Consider the following 17428-nt stretch of genomic DNA (forward strand, 5'->3'; position numbering starts at 1 on the left):
ATATATTTAAATTCATTCCTCGATGTTTATCATGTGTTGATTTGCGTTATGCATTATTATGTACAATTTACAATCTAAAAGGGCTAGAAATTGTATGAAATTACTTGTTGTTGTTTGTTTTCATTTATTCATTCATATTTCATTTATTTATTTCTTTTTATTTCTTTTTTTTTTTTGTCTCCAGTCAATAGAATGTGGTTTTATTAATTATGTGCTGCTCTCTATAAATTTAGTATACTTATAATGTTAAGAAAAAGTTTCTTTTAATACTTTTTAAAACCACGTGATTATTTTTTATTTGTTTAAAAAGTATTTTTATTTTATTTTATTTTTAAAGCAGCGATTCCTCCCTTTTTTCAATGGCGCAATCTTTTAACCTAATACCATATTTGTAGATAAATAAGCTGGTGAACAATAGTCTGTTTTCGGTGGGGAAGAAAGGAAAAAAAATAGGGAAGAAGGGGAAGTGGGTAAAAAAAAGACAAAAAGGAAAAGAAAAGAGAAGAAAAGAAAAGAAAGAAAGGAAGGAAGCAAAGGAGAGAAAGAGTGCCACGTGTGATTTATATGCACCTGTATCTTTAAACAAACGTGCTTTTTTATGCAAAAGTCCCCCTCCCATGGAAACTGTTAGTCTTCAAAAACATTCCTGCTGTTGAAATCAGTCAAGTTTTAACTCCTGTGTAGTTAGTTGATTTCAAATATTTAATTATATGCAAAATATGGTACCTCAGTATTGTACCTCAGTACGTACTGTTAGAAATATTTTTTTTTTACAAAGATAAGAATAATACAGCACAAGACACACACCATAACAATAAACATAAGTGATTATAAATTATTATAAAATAGTTACAAAGTATAGAAATCTATAAACAAAAAACTATATATATATATATATATATATATATATATATATATATATATATATAACATCTCAAAACGTCGTAATGATTAAACAAAGAATACATTTAAATCGTCAAGTTAAGAAGCTTTTATTGTCCTTTTGAATGATTACAAGGAAAGAGATGAACTGGCGAATTGATGAATCAAATCGTCCACGCCAAGTGTCATGTCATGCAAGTTAAGTGTGTTCGCTTATCTACGCTGTTTGCAGTGTGTGCTTTCTTGTATCGCGTATTAACCTGTGTATTTTAATAACTTTTGGACTATCATAATTGTGTGCTTTGCTGAGGTAAGAGCTGGTTTTTGTTTAAATTCATTCCTCAATGTTTATCATGTGTTAATTTGCGTTATACATTTTAGTGTACTATGTTGGACATGGAGCTGCCAGGCAGGAGGAAAAGAGGAAGGCCAAAGAGGAGGTATATGGATGTAATAAATGAGGATATGAAGCTAGTGGGTGCAAGTGTTGAGGATGCAGAAGATAGGGATAGGCGGAGAGAGATGATTCGCTGTGGCCACCCCTGAAGGGAAAAGCCGAAAGAAGAAGAAGAAGATTATTATAGTGTACTATTATTATAGTGTGCATTATTATGTACAATTTACAATCTAAATCACATATAAATCATATAAATCACATGTGGGACTCTGTCTCTCCTTTACTGTCTTCTTTTCTTTCTTTTCTTCTCCTTTTTTTCTCTTTTTCCCTCCTTCCCCTTCTTCCCCATTTTTCCCCTTGTTCCCCACCCGAAACAGCTTCAGACTAATCAGGGACAGATTAGCTTTCATTTCCAGGAAGGTTGCCAGCTATGCGTGAGAGAAGCGGCTTTAAAATAAATAAATAATCAATAAACTCAGCCTTGTTTCAATCATTTTTAACCTCTCAAATCCTGTATTAGACAGCAATATAACAGTAAGTAGATCAACATACACACGGTTTAATTAGGGGATGAAAATGACATTTTGAAGAATATTCTTAAAGAAAAAGTGGTCTACTATTTTCTTTCATTTAGTACAGACAGAAAAACCTCCAACCTACCAACCAATGAACCTTAAAGAAATACTTGACGAAACAGTGGGATAATTCACTCCGGCTTTGGCCTCCTATATATATATATATAGAGAGAGAGAGAGAGAGAGAGAGAGAGAGAGAGAGACTGTAGGCTGAGGAGTGCTGAAGGGTGATAGAGTGAGACTGTCAGTATTTGAGGTTCTTCAGGTTTCTCACTTTTGCCAGCTCCTGAATGAGGGAAAAGGGATAAGAGTAAAGAGGATGAGCTTAAGTTGTAATAAAATAGTGTTAAACAAAATGTCTAATAAATTAAAGAAAGAGATTCTGTCTTAAAGTCTTCATTATCAACAGTCTTATTTAATAAACCAGTCAAAAAGGAGAACCTCAAGAGTGGGTTTTAGCAAGAAAAAAGTCCCAAAAACATCATAATCTTCACATGTATACTAAAGTTTGTTCTTTTTTTTTTTACAAAAAATATTTCCCTTCCAGTCTTACGGTGCTGCAAACCTTTGAAAACCCCACACATCACTGGTGCCCAAATCCCAGCCAATGTCTGTGTATAACAAGTAACATCATCAGGGACACGTACCTCACCAGTCCAAAGTGTTCATCCTCCTTACCTTCCATTTGTATGCCATGTACAGTTTACATATTCATTAACCAAATGTTTATTAGTAAGTATTTTAGCTAGTTAATGCTACTTAAACTGCATTAGCAAAAAAATAGTACCTAACATGCTAATTAAATTAGCTAATGGTAACATAATGGCACAATATCTAATTTTAGTTAGCTCTAAAAAATAGTTATACTTCACTAAATTCAGACAAAATGAATCCAATTTATTAAAGTTAACCTTTTAACTTTAAAATTTAAAAAAGTGTACAATCAGTCAAAACAACCTGCAATCTGTGTGTGTGTGTGTGTGTGTGTGTGTGTGTGTGTGTGTGTGTGTGTGTGATGCATGTACATACCTTCTGTCTTATCATTAGTGATAGGAGAAAAAAGGTGATCGTCATCCCCACCTAAAGCACAATTAAACACAGTTACAATTTCTCTAATAGGAATATGGCCAATTCACTAATTCTTTTTTTTAGGATTTAAAATACTGAACCAAAAATATTCTGAGCATCCTCTTGAATCACTGTAAAAAATAAAAAATAAATAAATAAATAAACAAACAAACAAACAAACAAACAAACAAACAAACAAACAAACAAACAAATAAATAAATAAATAAATAAATAAATAGGTAATGGTTAAACAAGGTTAAAATAGATGTTTTCTATTGTGATTTAAAAATGTCATGTTCATAGGTTCAAAAAGTTCAAACTGATAAATTTGTTTTTGTCAGTGAACAGTTGTGAAAATTGTTTATTTTATAAAGGTCGTTAAGTTCAGAGCAGTCATTTTCTAGAATAAAAGTATTTATTTATTTATTCTTTTATTCATTCATTTACTTATTTTACAGGACGCTCTTGGGTATGAGAGGGAGAGCATGATGAAGAGAAGAGAGGAGCAAGATGTTAGTGGACTAATGAAGCAGTTGTGAGGTGAAAACTGAGGTGAAAAGTTCTGTACTTCAAAAGGTTGTAGCAGTAGTACTCATGTTTTACATTGTCAGCAAGATAATCTGAATTTCATCTAACTTTCATGAGAGACTAGAAGTTCAACTAGAATTTCAGAGTGCTTTGTGTACTTTCCAGAAACCCACTCATTGGTACACTGAGGAGAAAGTAGCAACGTGAACAGATGGAGGCAGCTAGCTAACCCAGATCAACATGCTAATGCTGGACTGTTGTTGTTCTGGAGACAAGAGACAACTTCGCAAGTATGGTCAACCACTGTCACCCTGCTAGTGGTCAGAGACAGATATAGAAGCAGAATTCGTTGCACAAACAGTAGTGGTGGGCAAACATGTCTCATCCTCCCTCAGCCTCAACACTGGAGACCCCAGAATTGTGTTCTGAGTGACTGTGTGGCCACACCCAACTCTACCATCATTGTCAAGTTTGCTGATAACACAGTTTGTGAGCCTGATCTTTAACAACGATGAGATGGTCAACCTAGAGGAGATTAAATACCGGGTAATTTGGTGCCAGAACAAAGGAGGAGAGGAACTACCAGCAAATCACAATAAATGGGAGCACAGTGGAGAGAGTGTATAGTTTCTGACTTAGTTGTTCACATCATGCAGGACCTCTCATGGATCTGTCACATCAACACCATTATGAAGATGGCTTGGCAGGATCTCTACCACCTCAGAAGATTAATGGAATTTAAACTGCCCTCTCAGGTGCTAAGGTCTTTGTACACCTGCTCTTTTGATGCATCCTGATAGGAAGTATCACAGCCTGGTTTGGAAAAAGCACCAAGCAGGACAGATGTGCTCCCCAGGGGTGGTGTGAACAGCCGAGCGTACAATCACTGAGATACCTGACCCAATAATGACTCCTTTCTCTGTTGTGATCAGGGAAGTGCTGATTTGCTAGGTGTTTTTTTTAGTTAGAACTGGCTTTGTATGAATTTCATTAAAAAATGGTTAGTTAATATAGCGATATCCAAACAAATTTAATTTGTATAACATGCAAAACACCTCTAGGTGTTAAGGGGAATGATCTGAACCCAGACAGGGGGCAAAAAATTGAGAGAGAGAGAGAGAGAGAGAGAGAGAGAGAGAGAGAGAGAGAGAGAGAGAGAAATTAATCGTATTTGATGATATAGTGTCTACGATATTTTCAGTAGGGTAAGTACATTTTCTATAAGGAATAAACAATAAACCCATTAACAACAACATTAAGTGAAAAATGCACTAGTCTACTTATTTTACATAATGTGCATATTTTTAAAGTAATATCTAATTATAACTGTATAAAAATGAGAAATTATCTGTATCTAGAAATTTTAATTTCTAGTTAATTCACTACATTCTCCTACAGTCAGAGGTTTAACGTGATGACGTGTAAGTGTTGTAACATAATGTGCACACAATCATTAACCCGTGTCCCACTTTTGTAATCAAGAAGCAGACCTACTATTTTATAATCTAAAATAAATGCTACTATAACATTTATTAATAAAATAGACCACAGGGAAGGCTGTAAAAACCTCGAAAACGTGTAAATCACAGCTGATTTTTATTGTATATTTTTATTAGAACATGCAAATCAATACATTTGGATTGTATAACACTACTGATTACAGATAAATTACTGATCAGTATAACAGAATCACAATTCAAACAAAATCAAAATTAAACATAAATTTATTTATGTCAACTGATGATGACAAATGAATAAATCTAAAAACAAATTAAAGCTACAAGCAAACCTTTTATTTAGTCTTGGCAAAATACATTGTAAAAAGGTTTTTGGGTCGGAATAACACAGTCTACACTTGCTGAACCAACTGCTTTATTCCACAGTATGCACGTGAGAAAAGAAATTGTGATAAATTTATAAGACAAAAAGATAGATTGACAGATAGATAGAGAGAGAGAGAGAGAGAGAGAGAGAGAGAGACTGAAGGCTTAGGAGTGCTGTAGAATGAGTTTATCAGTATTTGGTGATCTTCAGGTTTCTCACATTTGCCAGCTCCTGAATAAGGGAAAAGAGAAAATAGTAAAGTTGGAGTTATAATAATGTCTAATGTTAAACATAATCTCTAATATATATAGAGACTGAAAAAGCCCACATTTCATATACAGATAGATAATTTATTACTTTTGAAAACTGACGTGAAGCCTTTATTGACATTGATTCTCTTTTCTCTGTATGAAAGCTTATTTTACACATGTCCACATCTGTGAGGATCTGTTCTGGCACCATAATAATAAATTATGGAAGCATCCTTCCTTCCTGAAGAGACTGGCGTAAATTCATGCCGAGATCTTAATAAGTTTTTTAATCACTAGACCATTAGTAGCATCCTGACAAAACAGGTTTTTGAAAGAAAAGCCCTGCAAAGGGTGGTGAAAATTGCCCCACATATCATTGGTGCCTAACTAGCAGCCACTGAACATCTTCATCACAGTCAGTGCAGAACACGTCCTTCAGTCCAAAGTGTTCATCCATGTTACCTTCCATTCTTATGTCATGTATAGTTTATAAATTCATTAAACACAAGCCTGTATATTAGCTAGCATTTGTCTTAACAGGAAAAACAGCAACGACTATGCTAATTAGATCAGCTAATGGTAACATTACAATTGCAGAAAACAGGATGGATATTGTTTGGGTAAAAGTTTTCTATAAAACACGTTAATGTGAAACTCTTATTTCTTTGTTTTAACCAAACTAATCTGCATATTAGTTTATTCACTCACACATGCTCACACGGATAAGATAAAAAAAAACAAAAAAACAACTGTGTGACAGTGTGTCATGAACTGCGTTAATAATAATGTGTGTTTGTGTGTGTGTGTTTGTGTGTTTGTGAGAGAGAGAGAGAGAGAGATACACTTACAAGGCTGATCAAGTCTTTTAATCCTATCTTTAATACTCATGGGTTTATGATCTTGTTCATGGTCCCACTCTACAGAAACACAAATGCAAACAGTTATAGTTGTGGCTATGTAGGTGTGTGTGTGTGTGTGTGTGTGAGAGAGAGAGAGAGAGAGAGAGCGAGAGAGAGAGAGAGAGAGAGAAATACTTACCTTGATCATCTGTACTGAATCTAGAAGCTGGAGTCTGACGGGAAAGGAAATTTTCTAAAGAAATACAATGAAAGCCAATTCAGTAAACTTTTTAGCTTTAAAATTAAAAAAAGTTAGGCTGATATTTAACCTAAAAGTAGACAATCAGCCAAAATAATCAGCGTGTGAGAAAGACAGGAAGACAGAGAAAGAGATGCACTTACATACCTTTATTTTCTTCAGGCAAGGATGAAGTAGGAATTCCTTCTTTCACTAAAGTACAATTAAACACAGCTACAGTTACTCCAGTTACAACAGGATTAATGCACTGAATATTTTTAGGATTTAAAATACTCAATGTGTGTTTGTGTGTTTGTGAGAGAGAGAGAGAGAGAGAGAGAGAGAGAGAGACACTTACAAGTCTGATCAAGTCTATTAATCCTATCTCTTATACTCATGGGTTTATGATCTTGTTCATGGTCCCACTCTACAGAAACACAAATGCAAACAGTTATAGCTGTGGCTATGTAGGGGTGTGTGTGTGTGTGTGTGTGTGCATGTGTGTGTGTGTTACTCCAGTTACAACATGGCCAATGCACTTAATATTTTTATGATTTAAATCATATCTCTTAAGGGCCTCCTGGTGGTCCAGCGGCAGGAGCCTGAGCTCTCATTGCCACAGCCTGGGTTCAATTCCTGGGCAGGGCGCCACCCCAGCCACTGAAGAGTTAACTCTCAGTGCTGGTCCCAAACCTGGATAAAAATGGGAGCAAGAGCAAACAACAAACCATGCCATTGTGTGGGACAAATGCTAGGATAAAAAAAAGTCATATCTTTTAAACTCCTGGGTTTAGGAGCCTTTTGAGTACGGTCCCACACTACAGAAACACAAATGCAAACAGTTATAGCTGTGAGTGGCTATGTGTATGTGTGTGTGTGTGAGAGAGAGAGAGAGAGAGAGAGAGAGAGAGAGAAATACTTACCTTGATCAACTGTACTGAATCTAGGAGCTGGAGTCTGACGGGAAAGAAAATTTCCTAAAGAAATACAAGGAAAGCCAATTCAGTAAACTTTTTAGCTTTAAAATTAAAATGTGTGGCTGATATTTAACCTAAAAGTAGACAATCAGCCAAAATAATCAGTGTGTGAGAAAGACAGGAAGACAGAGACAAAGAGATGTACTTACATACCTTTATTTTCTTCAGGCAAGGATGAAGTAGGAATTCCTTCTTTCACTAAAGTACAATTAAACACAGCTACAGTTACTCCAGTTACAACAGGATTAATGCACTGATTATTTTTAGGATTTAAAATACTCAATGTGTGTTTGTGAGATAGAGATAGAGAGAGAGAGAGAGAGAGAGAGAGACTATCCTTAATCATACTTAATCAAACTTAATCAAACCCTGCCCCAGACAGACAATAAAACACCTCTTGAACTTCCTGCTTGCCAACTTGGTGTTAGTGAAAATACTACTGCTTCCTTTCCTGTTTAGAGAGTGACATCAAATGAACAAAGTGTGTGTGTGTGTGTGTGTGTGTATGTGTGTGTGAGAAAGACAGACAGACAGACAGAGAGAGAGAGAGATAGAGAGAGAGAGAGAGAGAGAGAGAGAGATACTTACAAGCCTGATTAGGTCTTCTAATACTATCTCTTAAACTCCTGGGTTTAGGAGCCTTTTGAGAATGGTCCCACTCTACAGAAACACAAATGCACTCAGTTATAGCTGTGGCTATGTAGGTGTGTGTGTGTGTGTGTGTGTGTGAGAGAGAGAGAGAGAGAGAGATAGAGAGAGAGAGAGAGAGAGAGAGAGAGAGACTTACCTTGATCATCTGTACTGAATCTAGGAGGGGGAGGCAGACGGGAAAGAGAATTTCCTCTTAAACTCCTGGGTTTAAGAGCCTGTTGAGAATGACCCCACTCTACAGAAACACAAATGCACATAATTATAGTTGTGGCTATGTAGGTGTGTGTGTGTGTGTGTGTGAAAGAGAGAGAGAGAGAAAGAGAGAGAGAGATACTTACCTGGATTATCTGTACTGAATCTAGGAGCTGGAGGCTGACGGGAAAGGAAATTTCCTAAAGAAATACAATGAAAGCCAATTCAGTAAACCTTTTAGCTGTGTGGCTGATATTTAACCTAAAAGTAGACAATCAGCCAAAATAATCAGTGTGTGAGAAAGACAGAGACAGACAGAGAAAAAGAGATGTACTTGCATACCTTTATTTTCTTCAGGCAAGGATGGAGTAGGAATTCCTTCTTTCACTAAAGTACAATTAAACACAGCTACAGTTACTCCAGTTACAACAGGATTAATGCACTGAATATTTCTAAGGATTTAAAATACTCAATGTGTGTTTGTGAGATAGAGATAGAGAGAGAGAGAGAGAGAGAGAGAGACTATCCTTAATCATACTTAATCAAACTTAATCAAACCCTGCCCCAGACAGACAATAAAACACCTCTTGAACTTCCTGCTTGCCAACTTGGTGTTAGTGAAAATACTACTGCTTCCTTTCCTGTTTAGAGAGTGACATCAAATGAACAAAGTGTGTGTGTGTGTGTGTGTATGTGTGTGTGAGAAAGACAGACAGACAGACAGAGAGAGAGATAGAGAGAGAGAGAGAGAGAGAGAGAGAGATACTTACAAGCCTGATTAGGTCTTCTAATACTATCTCTTAAACTCCTGGGTTTAGGAGCCTTTTGAGAATGGTCCCACTCTACAGAAACACAAATGCACTCAGTTATAGCTGTGGCTATGTAGGTGTGTGTGTGTGTGTGTGTGTGTGAGAGAGAGAGAGAGAGAGAGATAGAGAGAGAGAGAGAGAGACTTACCTTGATCATCTGTACTGAATCTAGGAGGGGGAGGCAGACGGGAAAGAGAATTTCCTCTTAAACTCCTGGGTTTAAGAGCCTGTTGAGAATGACCCCACTCTACAGAAACACAAATGCACATAATTATAGTTGTGGCTATGTAGGTGTGTGTGTGTGTGTGTGTGAAAGAGAGAGAGAGAGAAAGAGAGAGAGAGATACTTACCTGGATTATCTGTACTGAATCTAGGAGCTGGAGGCTGACGGGAAAGGAAATTTCCTAAAGAAATACAATGAAAGCCAATTCAGTAAACCTTTTAGCTGTGTGGCTGATATTTAACCTAAAAGTAGACAATCAGCCAAAATAATCAGTGTGTGAGAAAGACAGAGACAGACAGAGAAAAAGAGATGTACTTGCATACCTTTATTTTCTTCAGGCAAGGATGGAGTAGGAATTCCTTCTTTCACTAAAGTACAATTAAACACAGCTACAGTTACTCCAGTTACAACAGGATTAATGCACTGAATATTTCTAAGGATTTAAAATACTCAATGTGTGTTTGTGAGATAGAGATAGAGAGAGAGAGAGAGAGAGAGAGAGAGAGAGAGAGAGAGAGAGAGAGAGACTATTCTTAATCATAGGCTATTTTGGTTCATTCCTTGGCCTGTGTCCCAGTTTTGATCAAACTCTAGAAACGCCCCTGCCCCAGCAGTAACAGAGTGACGTCAAATTATCAAAGCAGCACTTATTGGAAATTTCCCCACTGTGGGACGAATAAAGGTTTATCTTATCTTATCTTATCTTATCTTATCTTATCTTATCTTATCTTATCTTATCTTATCTTATCTTATCTTATCTTATCTTATCTTATCTTATCTTATCTTATCACCTTTAAATGTGTTCAGTTGTATGTGTAAATACTTGCTTTAGCTCCATCAAGACAGAGATATTCTTTTTTGTTAAATCTATAACAATGACTCTACAGTTCCACGAGGAAAATATACATCACATTTCTTGTTAGCTAGATTGTTGCTATCAAAAGATGAACATGTGGATGCCAAGTCAAATTTCTGAGGTGGAAATTGACAGCATTCCAACCTGAAAACAAGCTGCGTGTAGATCTGCATTGTCTCAGCATCTCTGCTGCTGCAGGTTTGGGAGCAGGAACCGGAGGTGGAAAAATCCATACGTTCCTCACTACAGAAAGACAGTTAAATACAAGGACAGCTACAATCAGTACAATTACATTTCCAACCAAGGATGTTTTTGTGTTCACATAATAATTTTTCACTTACATTCTCCGCTGAAACATTAAATGATGTGAAAAGTTAATTTTGAAACAGTTTTAGGTAAAAAAAAAAAAAAAAGTCACATGACAGAGTTCCTTGTATCATGCGTCTGAGATCTAAGTGCCTGGAGAGCAATAGATGGCACTGTGATTAATGTAATCGCACAAACCAGTGGCACAAGATGCACCAAGCAATTATGGCATCCAGTTCCACTGGCCTCTGGTACATTTGACAGCCTGATGTAATGCCACATTCGTTGTTCTATAATGGTTTTACACACAGCATATTGTCACATCACACTGGGAGACTGAACGTCAGAGGAAGCCCTCTCCCGAATTCTGATCACCCGCTTCCGGATTTCCCACAGACATAAAAGAGATGTGCACACTTCACTCTACATGAAGTATCGTTCCCGTGTGTTCATACCAAGCCGATGTCTACATTGTTTGATTTAATTACTGTTTGACCTCATTTCTGCTACCTCGTTTTGTGATTTTTGCCTTTCGGTTTGGATTTGTTTGCTGGCTCTTTGATTTCCTGGTTTTACCTTTTGCTTGGTTTTCTGATCACACTTTTGCCTGCTGTGTTTGCTAAATAAATCTGCGTATGGATTCCAATACTTCCGCCTCCGGCGAATCATTACACATATACACATGGATGATCATTTTACTAACCCTGAAAGTTTTCCCCACTACTGTGTACTTGACCCAAGTTTACATCAGGGCCAATAAAAGCACAGAGTCTCAAACGAAAGCCGTGACATTAAAACATGTTGCAGCCAGAGACTTTCTGTGAAGTGTCCTTCCACCATCACTTCCCAGAATGCCTTACTGTGTTGTCTCTTCCCACAGCCATGGGATAAAATCATAATATGCTGAAAAGTTTTATTACATTTTATCACTACTCTCTCCATTTTTACAAAGTTACTCGAAAGGTGGCAAAAGGTACCCAATTTTCTATATTATATATTTCTTTTTCTTTCTATATACACAGAAGGAAGTATGGAAACAGCTCAAGGGCAGACTTCTTTTGCAATACACCAAAAGTTACAATTAGTTTATTTTTTTAAGGATAATGTCAGCACACACCTTTTTTCTGTGAAAAGGCCAATTGTATGGAAATAGGCAAAGGTTACTAGTTATTATTTTAAATCCCCACATCCATATGTCTCAGAGGAGTGGCGCTTATAACAGCAAAGACCGATTATTTCGAGGCATTTCTATCATTTTCTGACCTGCACAGAGCTAAATGATGTACAGTGAGGGAAAAAATTATTTGATCCCCTGCTGATTTTGTACGTTTGCCTGCTGACAAAGAAATGATCAGTCTGTAATTTTAATGGTAGGTTTATCTGAACAGTGAGAGACAGAATAACAACAAAAAAAATCCAGAAAAACACATTTCAAAAAAGTTCTACATTGATTTGCATTTTATTGAGTGAAATAAGTATTTGACCCCTTTGCAAAACATGACTTAGTACCTGGTGGCAAACCCTTGTTGGCAATCACAGATGTCAGACATTTCTTGTAGTTGGCCACCAGGTTTGCACACATCTCACGTCTCACATCTACAGCACCTTAATGTGCTTCTTTTTGAACCACTCCTTTGTTGCCTTGGCCGTGTTTTGGGTCATTGTCAGGCTGGAATATCCATCCATGAGCCATTTTCAATGCCCTGGCTGAGGGAAGGAGGTTCTCACTCAAGATTTGACGGTACATGGCTCCGTCCATCGTCCCTTTGATGCGGTGTGGTTGTCCTGTCCCCTTAGCAGAAAAACACCCTCAAAGCATAATGTTTCCACCTCCATGTTTGACGGTGGGGATGGTCTTCTTGGCGTCATAGGCAGCATTCCTCCTCCTCCAAACACAGCGAGTTGAGTTGATGCCAAAGAGCTGGATTTTGGTCTCATTTGACCACAACACTTTCAGCCAGTTCTCCTCTGAATCATTCCGATGTTCACTGGCAAACTTCAGATGGTCCTGTACATGTGCTTTCTTTAGCAGGGGGACCTTGCGGGTGCGCAGTGTGTATCTTTCACGGCGTAGTGTGTTACCAATTGTTTTCTTGGTGATTATGGTCCCAGCTGCTTTGAGATCATTGACAAAATCCTCCAGTGTAATTCTGGGCTGATTCCTCGCCGTTCTCATGATCATTGAAACTCCATGAGGTGAGATCTTGCATGAAGCCCCAGACCGAGGAAGATTGACAGTCCTTTTGTGTTTCTTCCATTTGGGAATAATCGCACCAACTGTTGTCACCTTCTCACCAAGCTGCTTGGCGATGGTCTTGTAGCTCATTCCAGCCTTGTGTAGGTCTACAATCTTGTCCCTGACATCCATGGACAGCTCTTTGGTCTTGGCCATGATGGAGAGTTTGGAATCTGATTGATTGCTTCCTTCTGTGGACAGGTGGGTTTCACACAGTTAACAAGCTGAGATTAAGAGCACTCCCCGAGAGTGCTCCTACTGTAATCTCAGCTCCTTACCTGTATAAAAGACACCTGGGAGCCAGAAATCTTTCTGATTGATAGGGGATCAAATACTTATTTCACTCATTAAAATGCAAATCAATGTAGAACTTTTGCATTTTTCTGGATTTTTTTTGTTGTTATTCTGCCTCTCACAAATACACCTACCATTAAAATTACAGACTGATCATTTCTTAGTCAGTGGGCAAATGTACAAAATCAGCAGGGGATCAAATAATTTTTTCCCTCACTGTATTTTATGTGAAAGCTTTGATTTAGATTTAAAGGTTGCTACATTTTCCCTGATGCCTTGCAGCTTTAGTACAAATCTAAAGAATCTTCAGACCATCAATGTTTTGGCTTTTCAATTGTTTACTTTGTGTAAATTGTGTAATTTAGATTTTTTTCTAATACAATAACGTAAAGGCGACACGGTGGCTTAGTGGTTAGCATGTTCCCCTCACAACTCTAGTGTCCTGGGTTTGAGTCTTGCTCCCGCTCATTGTGTGTGTGGAGTTGTATGTTCTCTCTGTGCTTGGTAGGTTTCCTCCAGTTTCCTCCCACAGTCCAAAGACATGCTTCTAGGCTGACTGGAGTCTCTAAATTGCCTGTAGTGTGTGATTGCATGAGTGAATGAGTGTGTGTGTGCCCTGTGATGGGTTGGCACTCTGTCCAAGGTGTATCCTGCCTTGATGCCTGAGCACAGGCTCCCTGTGACCCGAGGATAGATCGGATAAGTGGTACAGACAATGAAAGAAAAAACAATAATGTGAAATTTATGACATGGCATAATTTAGAAATAAACAGACAAAGAAGTTACAATGTGATCCAATTGAGTTAAATATTAGTGGATTTTTTTTATTTTTACTTTCATTTGGTTAACAGCCCCATTGTGCTAAATGGATTTTAGGACAATATGACATCTTACCTCCACTTGATATTTTCTTCAATTCAGCAAAACAGCCTTCTTCTATTTTCATTTTCAGTTGTTTTACAGACTTTATTACACCCTCAAAAGTTAGGAGAGAATTGAGAGAGATGATGGGCAAGTCTGAAGGTCCAGTGAGGGTCGAGACAGACTGAAGAGTCTACAATATGTAGAAAAGGAACAAGAAAATGTATACCGTTACATCTTTGAACTAAGACAAACCTGAAAAAAAACAAACAACTTAACTGAATCCAGAGTTGAGCTCAGCTATAACTTTGACCTTCTGTCCACAAACTTAAGGAATAATTTTTGTGATTGTGTGATAGTTTGATGTATCCACCATGTTCTCTTCTTAGATTAATAAATTAACCTTCTGAGTGTCATGCTTTTGGGCAATGTTGTGCCAGAAAACCTTGGGTTCTGCCATCCATGTGGATGTTAGTTTGACACGTACCACCAATCTACGATAATGCGCCATGCCTCAAAGCAAGAATGTTTCAGGAATGATTTGATGAGCACAACAATGAGTTTGAGGTGTTGACTTGGACTCCAAATTGCCCAGATCTCAATCCAGGCCAGCATCTGTGGGATGTACTGGACAAACAAGTCTGATCCATGGAGGCCTCACATCACAACTTACAGGACTTAAGGGATATGCTGAGAACATCTTGGTGCCAGATACCACAGGACACCTTCAGGCATTTAGTGGAGTCCATGCCTCATCAGGTCAGGACTGTTTCGGCAGCAAAAAGGGGCCCAACAAGTTTTATATTTTTGTGTTTTGTGTGTGCTGTATTTTTTAACTGACTAAGCTGCTATAATACAAGCATTTCCCTCTTTGTACCATTAAAGTCTATCTATCTATCTATCTATCTATCTATCCATCCATCCATCCATCCATCCATCCATCCATCCTGGTGGATGGTTCTAGTGATCTATGTATTAGAGCTGAAATCCCCAAAATTTTCTTAGGTGAATTTTAGCACTGTATTACATTGTAAATTGTGCATTTGTACTATTATGCTGAATACTGAAGAGTTTCCCGACTGAGCAATTAGGAGCTGTATTTATAACAATAAGCTGGTTTTATACTGATGTTACCTTGAAGAACTGGATGGGATCTTCTGTGTGTGAAAGTTTTTCCATCTTAGAGTCTCTTCTCTTCAGCTCTGCAATCTCCTGCTCCAGTTGCTTTATGACTTTTTCAGCTTGACTCACTGCAGCATCCTCCTGAGCTCTGATCAGCCCTGTCACCTCACAGTGTCTTCTCTCAATGGATTTGATCAGCTCATTAAAGATCCTTTTACTTTCCTGCAGTGCTGTTTGTGCAGAATGCTGTTAGGAGACACAGAGGGTTTCGAGGTTAAGGATGTTTCCAAATCAGCTAGTTTATTGGAACACAAAACAAGTATTGGCTTTAAATCAGTCAACATACAAACATATTTACTTGTTAAATCTATAACACTGATCACACCTCACTGTTTGAGGAGGAAAATAAACATCATTCATCACAGTTAGAAAGCTCTGACTTACCAACTACAAGGTAAGCCAATTACAGTGCAACTGAACCTGAAACAGCTTTTTCAGCTCTAAACACACCTTGTGAGTCTCAACAACCTTTCTCAGCTTCTGAAGCTCCTTCTCTCTGTCCTGGATTCTCTGCTTGTATTTTTTCTGTTTCTCCAATGACTGCTACACAGAAACAGAGCAAATAATTTACCCTCAATGTGTTAAATGTATTAAAGACATTGTGACATTCTACAAACAGCACAATGACATTTCACTGGCATCAAATAAAAGTAATTTTACATTTTAATATAAAAGTTAAACTGCTTAAGATAACATAAATGTGGTTGAAAGATGTAAGACTTTTTTTTTTTTACCTGTTTCTCAGATTTAATTGTTGCAAATGATACTGTATCGTGTCCTTTATGCTCATCCATGGTACACAACATGCAGATACACTGCTGGTCAGTGCGACAGTAAACCTCCAGCAGTTTGTCATGCTGAGAGCAGATCTGCTCCTGGAGTCGGCTGGAGGCTTCCACCAGCTTGTGCTTCTTAAAGGCAGGAGATTTATAGTGAGGTTGGAGATGAGTTTCACAGAAAGAGGCCAGACACACCAGGCAGGACTTGATGGCTTTGGATTTTCTCCCAGTGCAGGAATCACACCCCACATCTTCAGGTCCAGCCGAAGACTGAGCTTGGAGTCCTGTCTTCTTCAGCGTCTCCACTACTTCAGCCAGCATGGTGTTTTTACTCACAGCAGGTCTTGGAGTAAAGGTTTGTCTACACTGAGGACAGCTATAGACTCCCTGCCGACCCACCTGATCCCAGTAGCCATTAATACAGACCATACAGAAACTGTGTCCACATGAGAGAGTTACTGGGTTGTTGACTAAATCCAGACAGACTGAACAGCTGAACTGATCCTGAAGTCCGAAAATACTCGCTTCTGCCATTATAATTAAGAACAAACTCACACACACTCACTTAAAGCAGCTCACACTTCCTCGTACAGTTTATAAAAGCCGTGTAAAAAAAAAACAGGTGGGGCTGAAACCGGTGTTTAATCAATAAAAATAAATCTCATGTACACGTAGATCTGTAGAGCATCAAGAAATCTGCAAACACACACAGGCGGGAAAAAAAACCCGCGCTCCGTCCTGACGGTAAGTGGATGAGTTTCCCTTTCGTTTCTGTTGAAGTAGCGTGAAAAGAAGGAGAGAAAGAAAGCTGTTAACATTGATTAACGTTTCCTTTGTGATAAATACGTATTCTCTATATTTTACTCTATATTTAATATTTTTAAAATATTTTTAAGAAAAAAAATGTATAAACTTATTTTTATTCTTGTATTTTTTTTTTGTCTCCAGTCAATAGAATGTGGTTTTATGTAATTATGTAATTATGCCCTCTACTAAAATAAATAAAAAAAAATCAACCATTTTTCCAATTAAAAAAAAAAAAAATTAAATAGCTATATAAAATTTGATGATAAATATTAGTATACTTATAATGATAATTATTATAAACAATTATTTTAGTTTAATACTTTTTACCACCACATGCTTATTTTGTTTTTAAACAATATATTTGTATTTTTATTTAATATTTTAAATATTTAATATAATATTTTTATTTTATTTTTAAAGCAGAGACTCCTCCCTTTTTTTCAGTGGCACAATTTTTTAAACAGCGAACTAATACCTGATAAACTGGTATTTTCACGAGAAAAATACATACAACAGTCAATTAAAAAATCTCATACACTTATTGAAGACGTACCCACTAAACCAAGTCAGCCTGAGTTTTTGCTGTGCAAAAGGTGAATATTTACATGTGATATTCAGTGACTTTTATTTTCCTGTGTGGAGTTTCTGTGCAG

General features: G+C 37.3%; 1 protein-coding gene across 19 annotated transcripts in view; it reads right to left on the reverse strand.

Annotated features, from left to right (window-relative positions):
- Window positions 1–16737, reverse strand: part of LOC131356515 (E3 ubiquitin/ISG15 ligase TRIM25-like) — a 73825-nt gene extending 57088 nt beyond the window's left edge. For 17 of the 19 annotated variants that reach the window (XR_009205025.1, XR_009205024.1, XM_058395588.1 and 14 more), the window contains exons 1-15: window positions 15924–16737; window positions 15640–15732; window positions 15142–15375; window positions 14041–14200; window positions 10455–10553; window positions 9778–9822; window positions 9582–9635; window positions 9380–9478; window positions 9193–9264; window positions 8765–8809; window positions 8569–8622; window positions 8367–8465; window positions 8168–8239; window positions 7733–7777; window positions 7526–7579 (exon numbers count right to left, since the gene is read on the reverse strand). Coding sequence is in view for 17 of the 19 variants with exons in the window: in XM_058395588.1 (XP_058251571.1) it covers window positions 7526–7579; window positions 7733–7777; window positions 8168–8239; window positions 8367–8465; window positions 8569–8622; window positions 8765–8809; window positions 9193–9264; window positions 9380–9478; window positions 9582–9635; window positions 9778–9822; window positions 10455–10553; window positions 14041–14200; window positions 15142–15375; window positions 15640–15732; window positions 15924–16502 (1804 nt within the window). In the remaining 2 variants the exon portion in view is untranslated. The remainder of the gene's footprint in view (window positions 1–7525; window positions 7580–7732; window positions 7778–8167; window positions 8240–8366; window positions 8466–8568; window positions 8623–8764; window positions 8810–9192; window positions 9265–9379; window positions 9479–9581; window positions 9636–9777; window positions 9823–10454; window positions 10554–14040; window positions 14201–15141; window positions 15376–15639; window positions 15733–15923) is intronic. The other 2 variants (XM_058395593.1, XM_058395592.1) reach the window with 2 other exon arrangements.
- Window positions 16738–17428: the final 691 nt, after the last annotated feature.

Source organism: Hemibagrus wyckioides, linkage group LG07 (assembly GCF_019097595.1).
Source record: "Hemibagrus wyckioides isolate EC202008001 linkage group LG07, SWU_Hwy_1.0, whole genome shotgun sequence".
Taxonomy (NCBI): Eukaryota; Metazoa; Chordata; class Actinopteri; order Siluriformes; family Bagridae; genus Hemibagrus; species Hemibagrus wyckioides.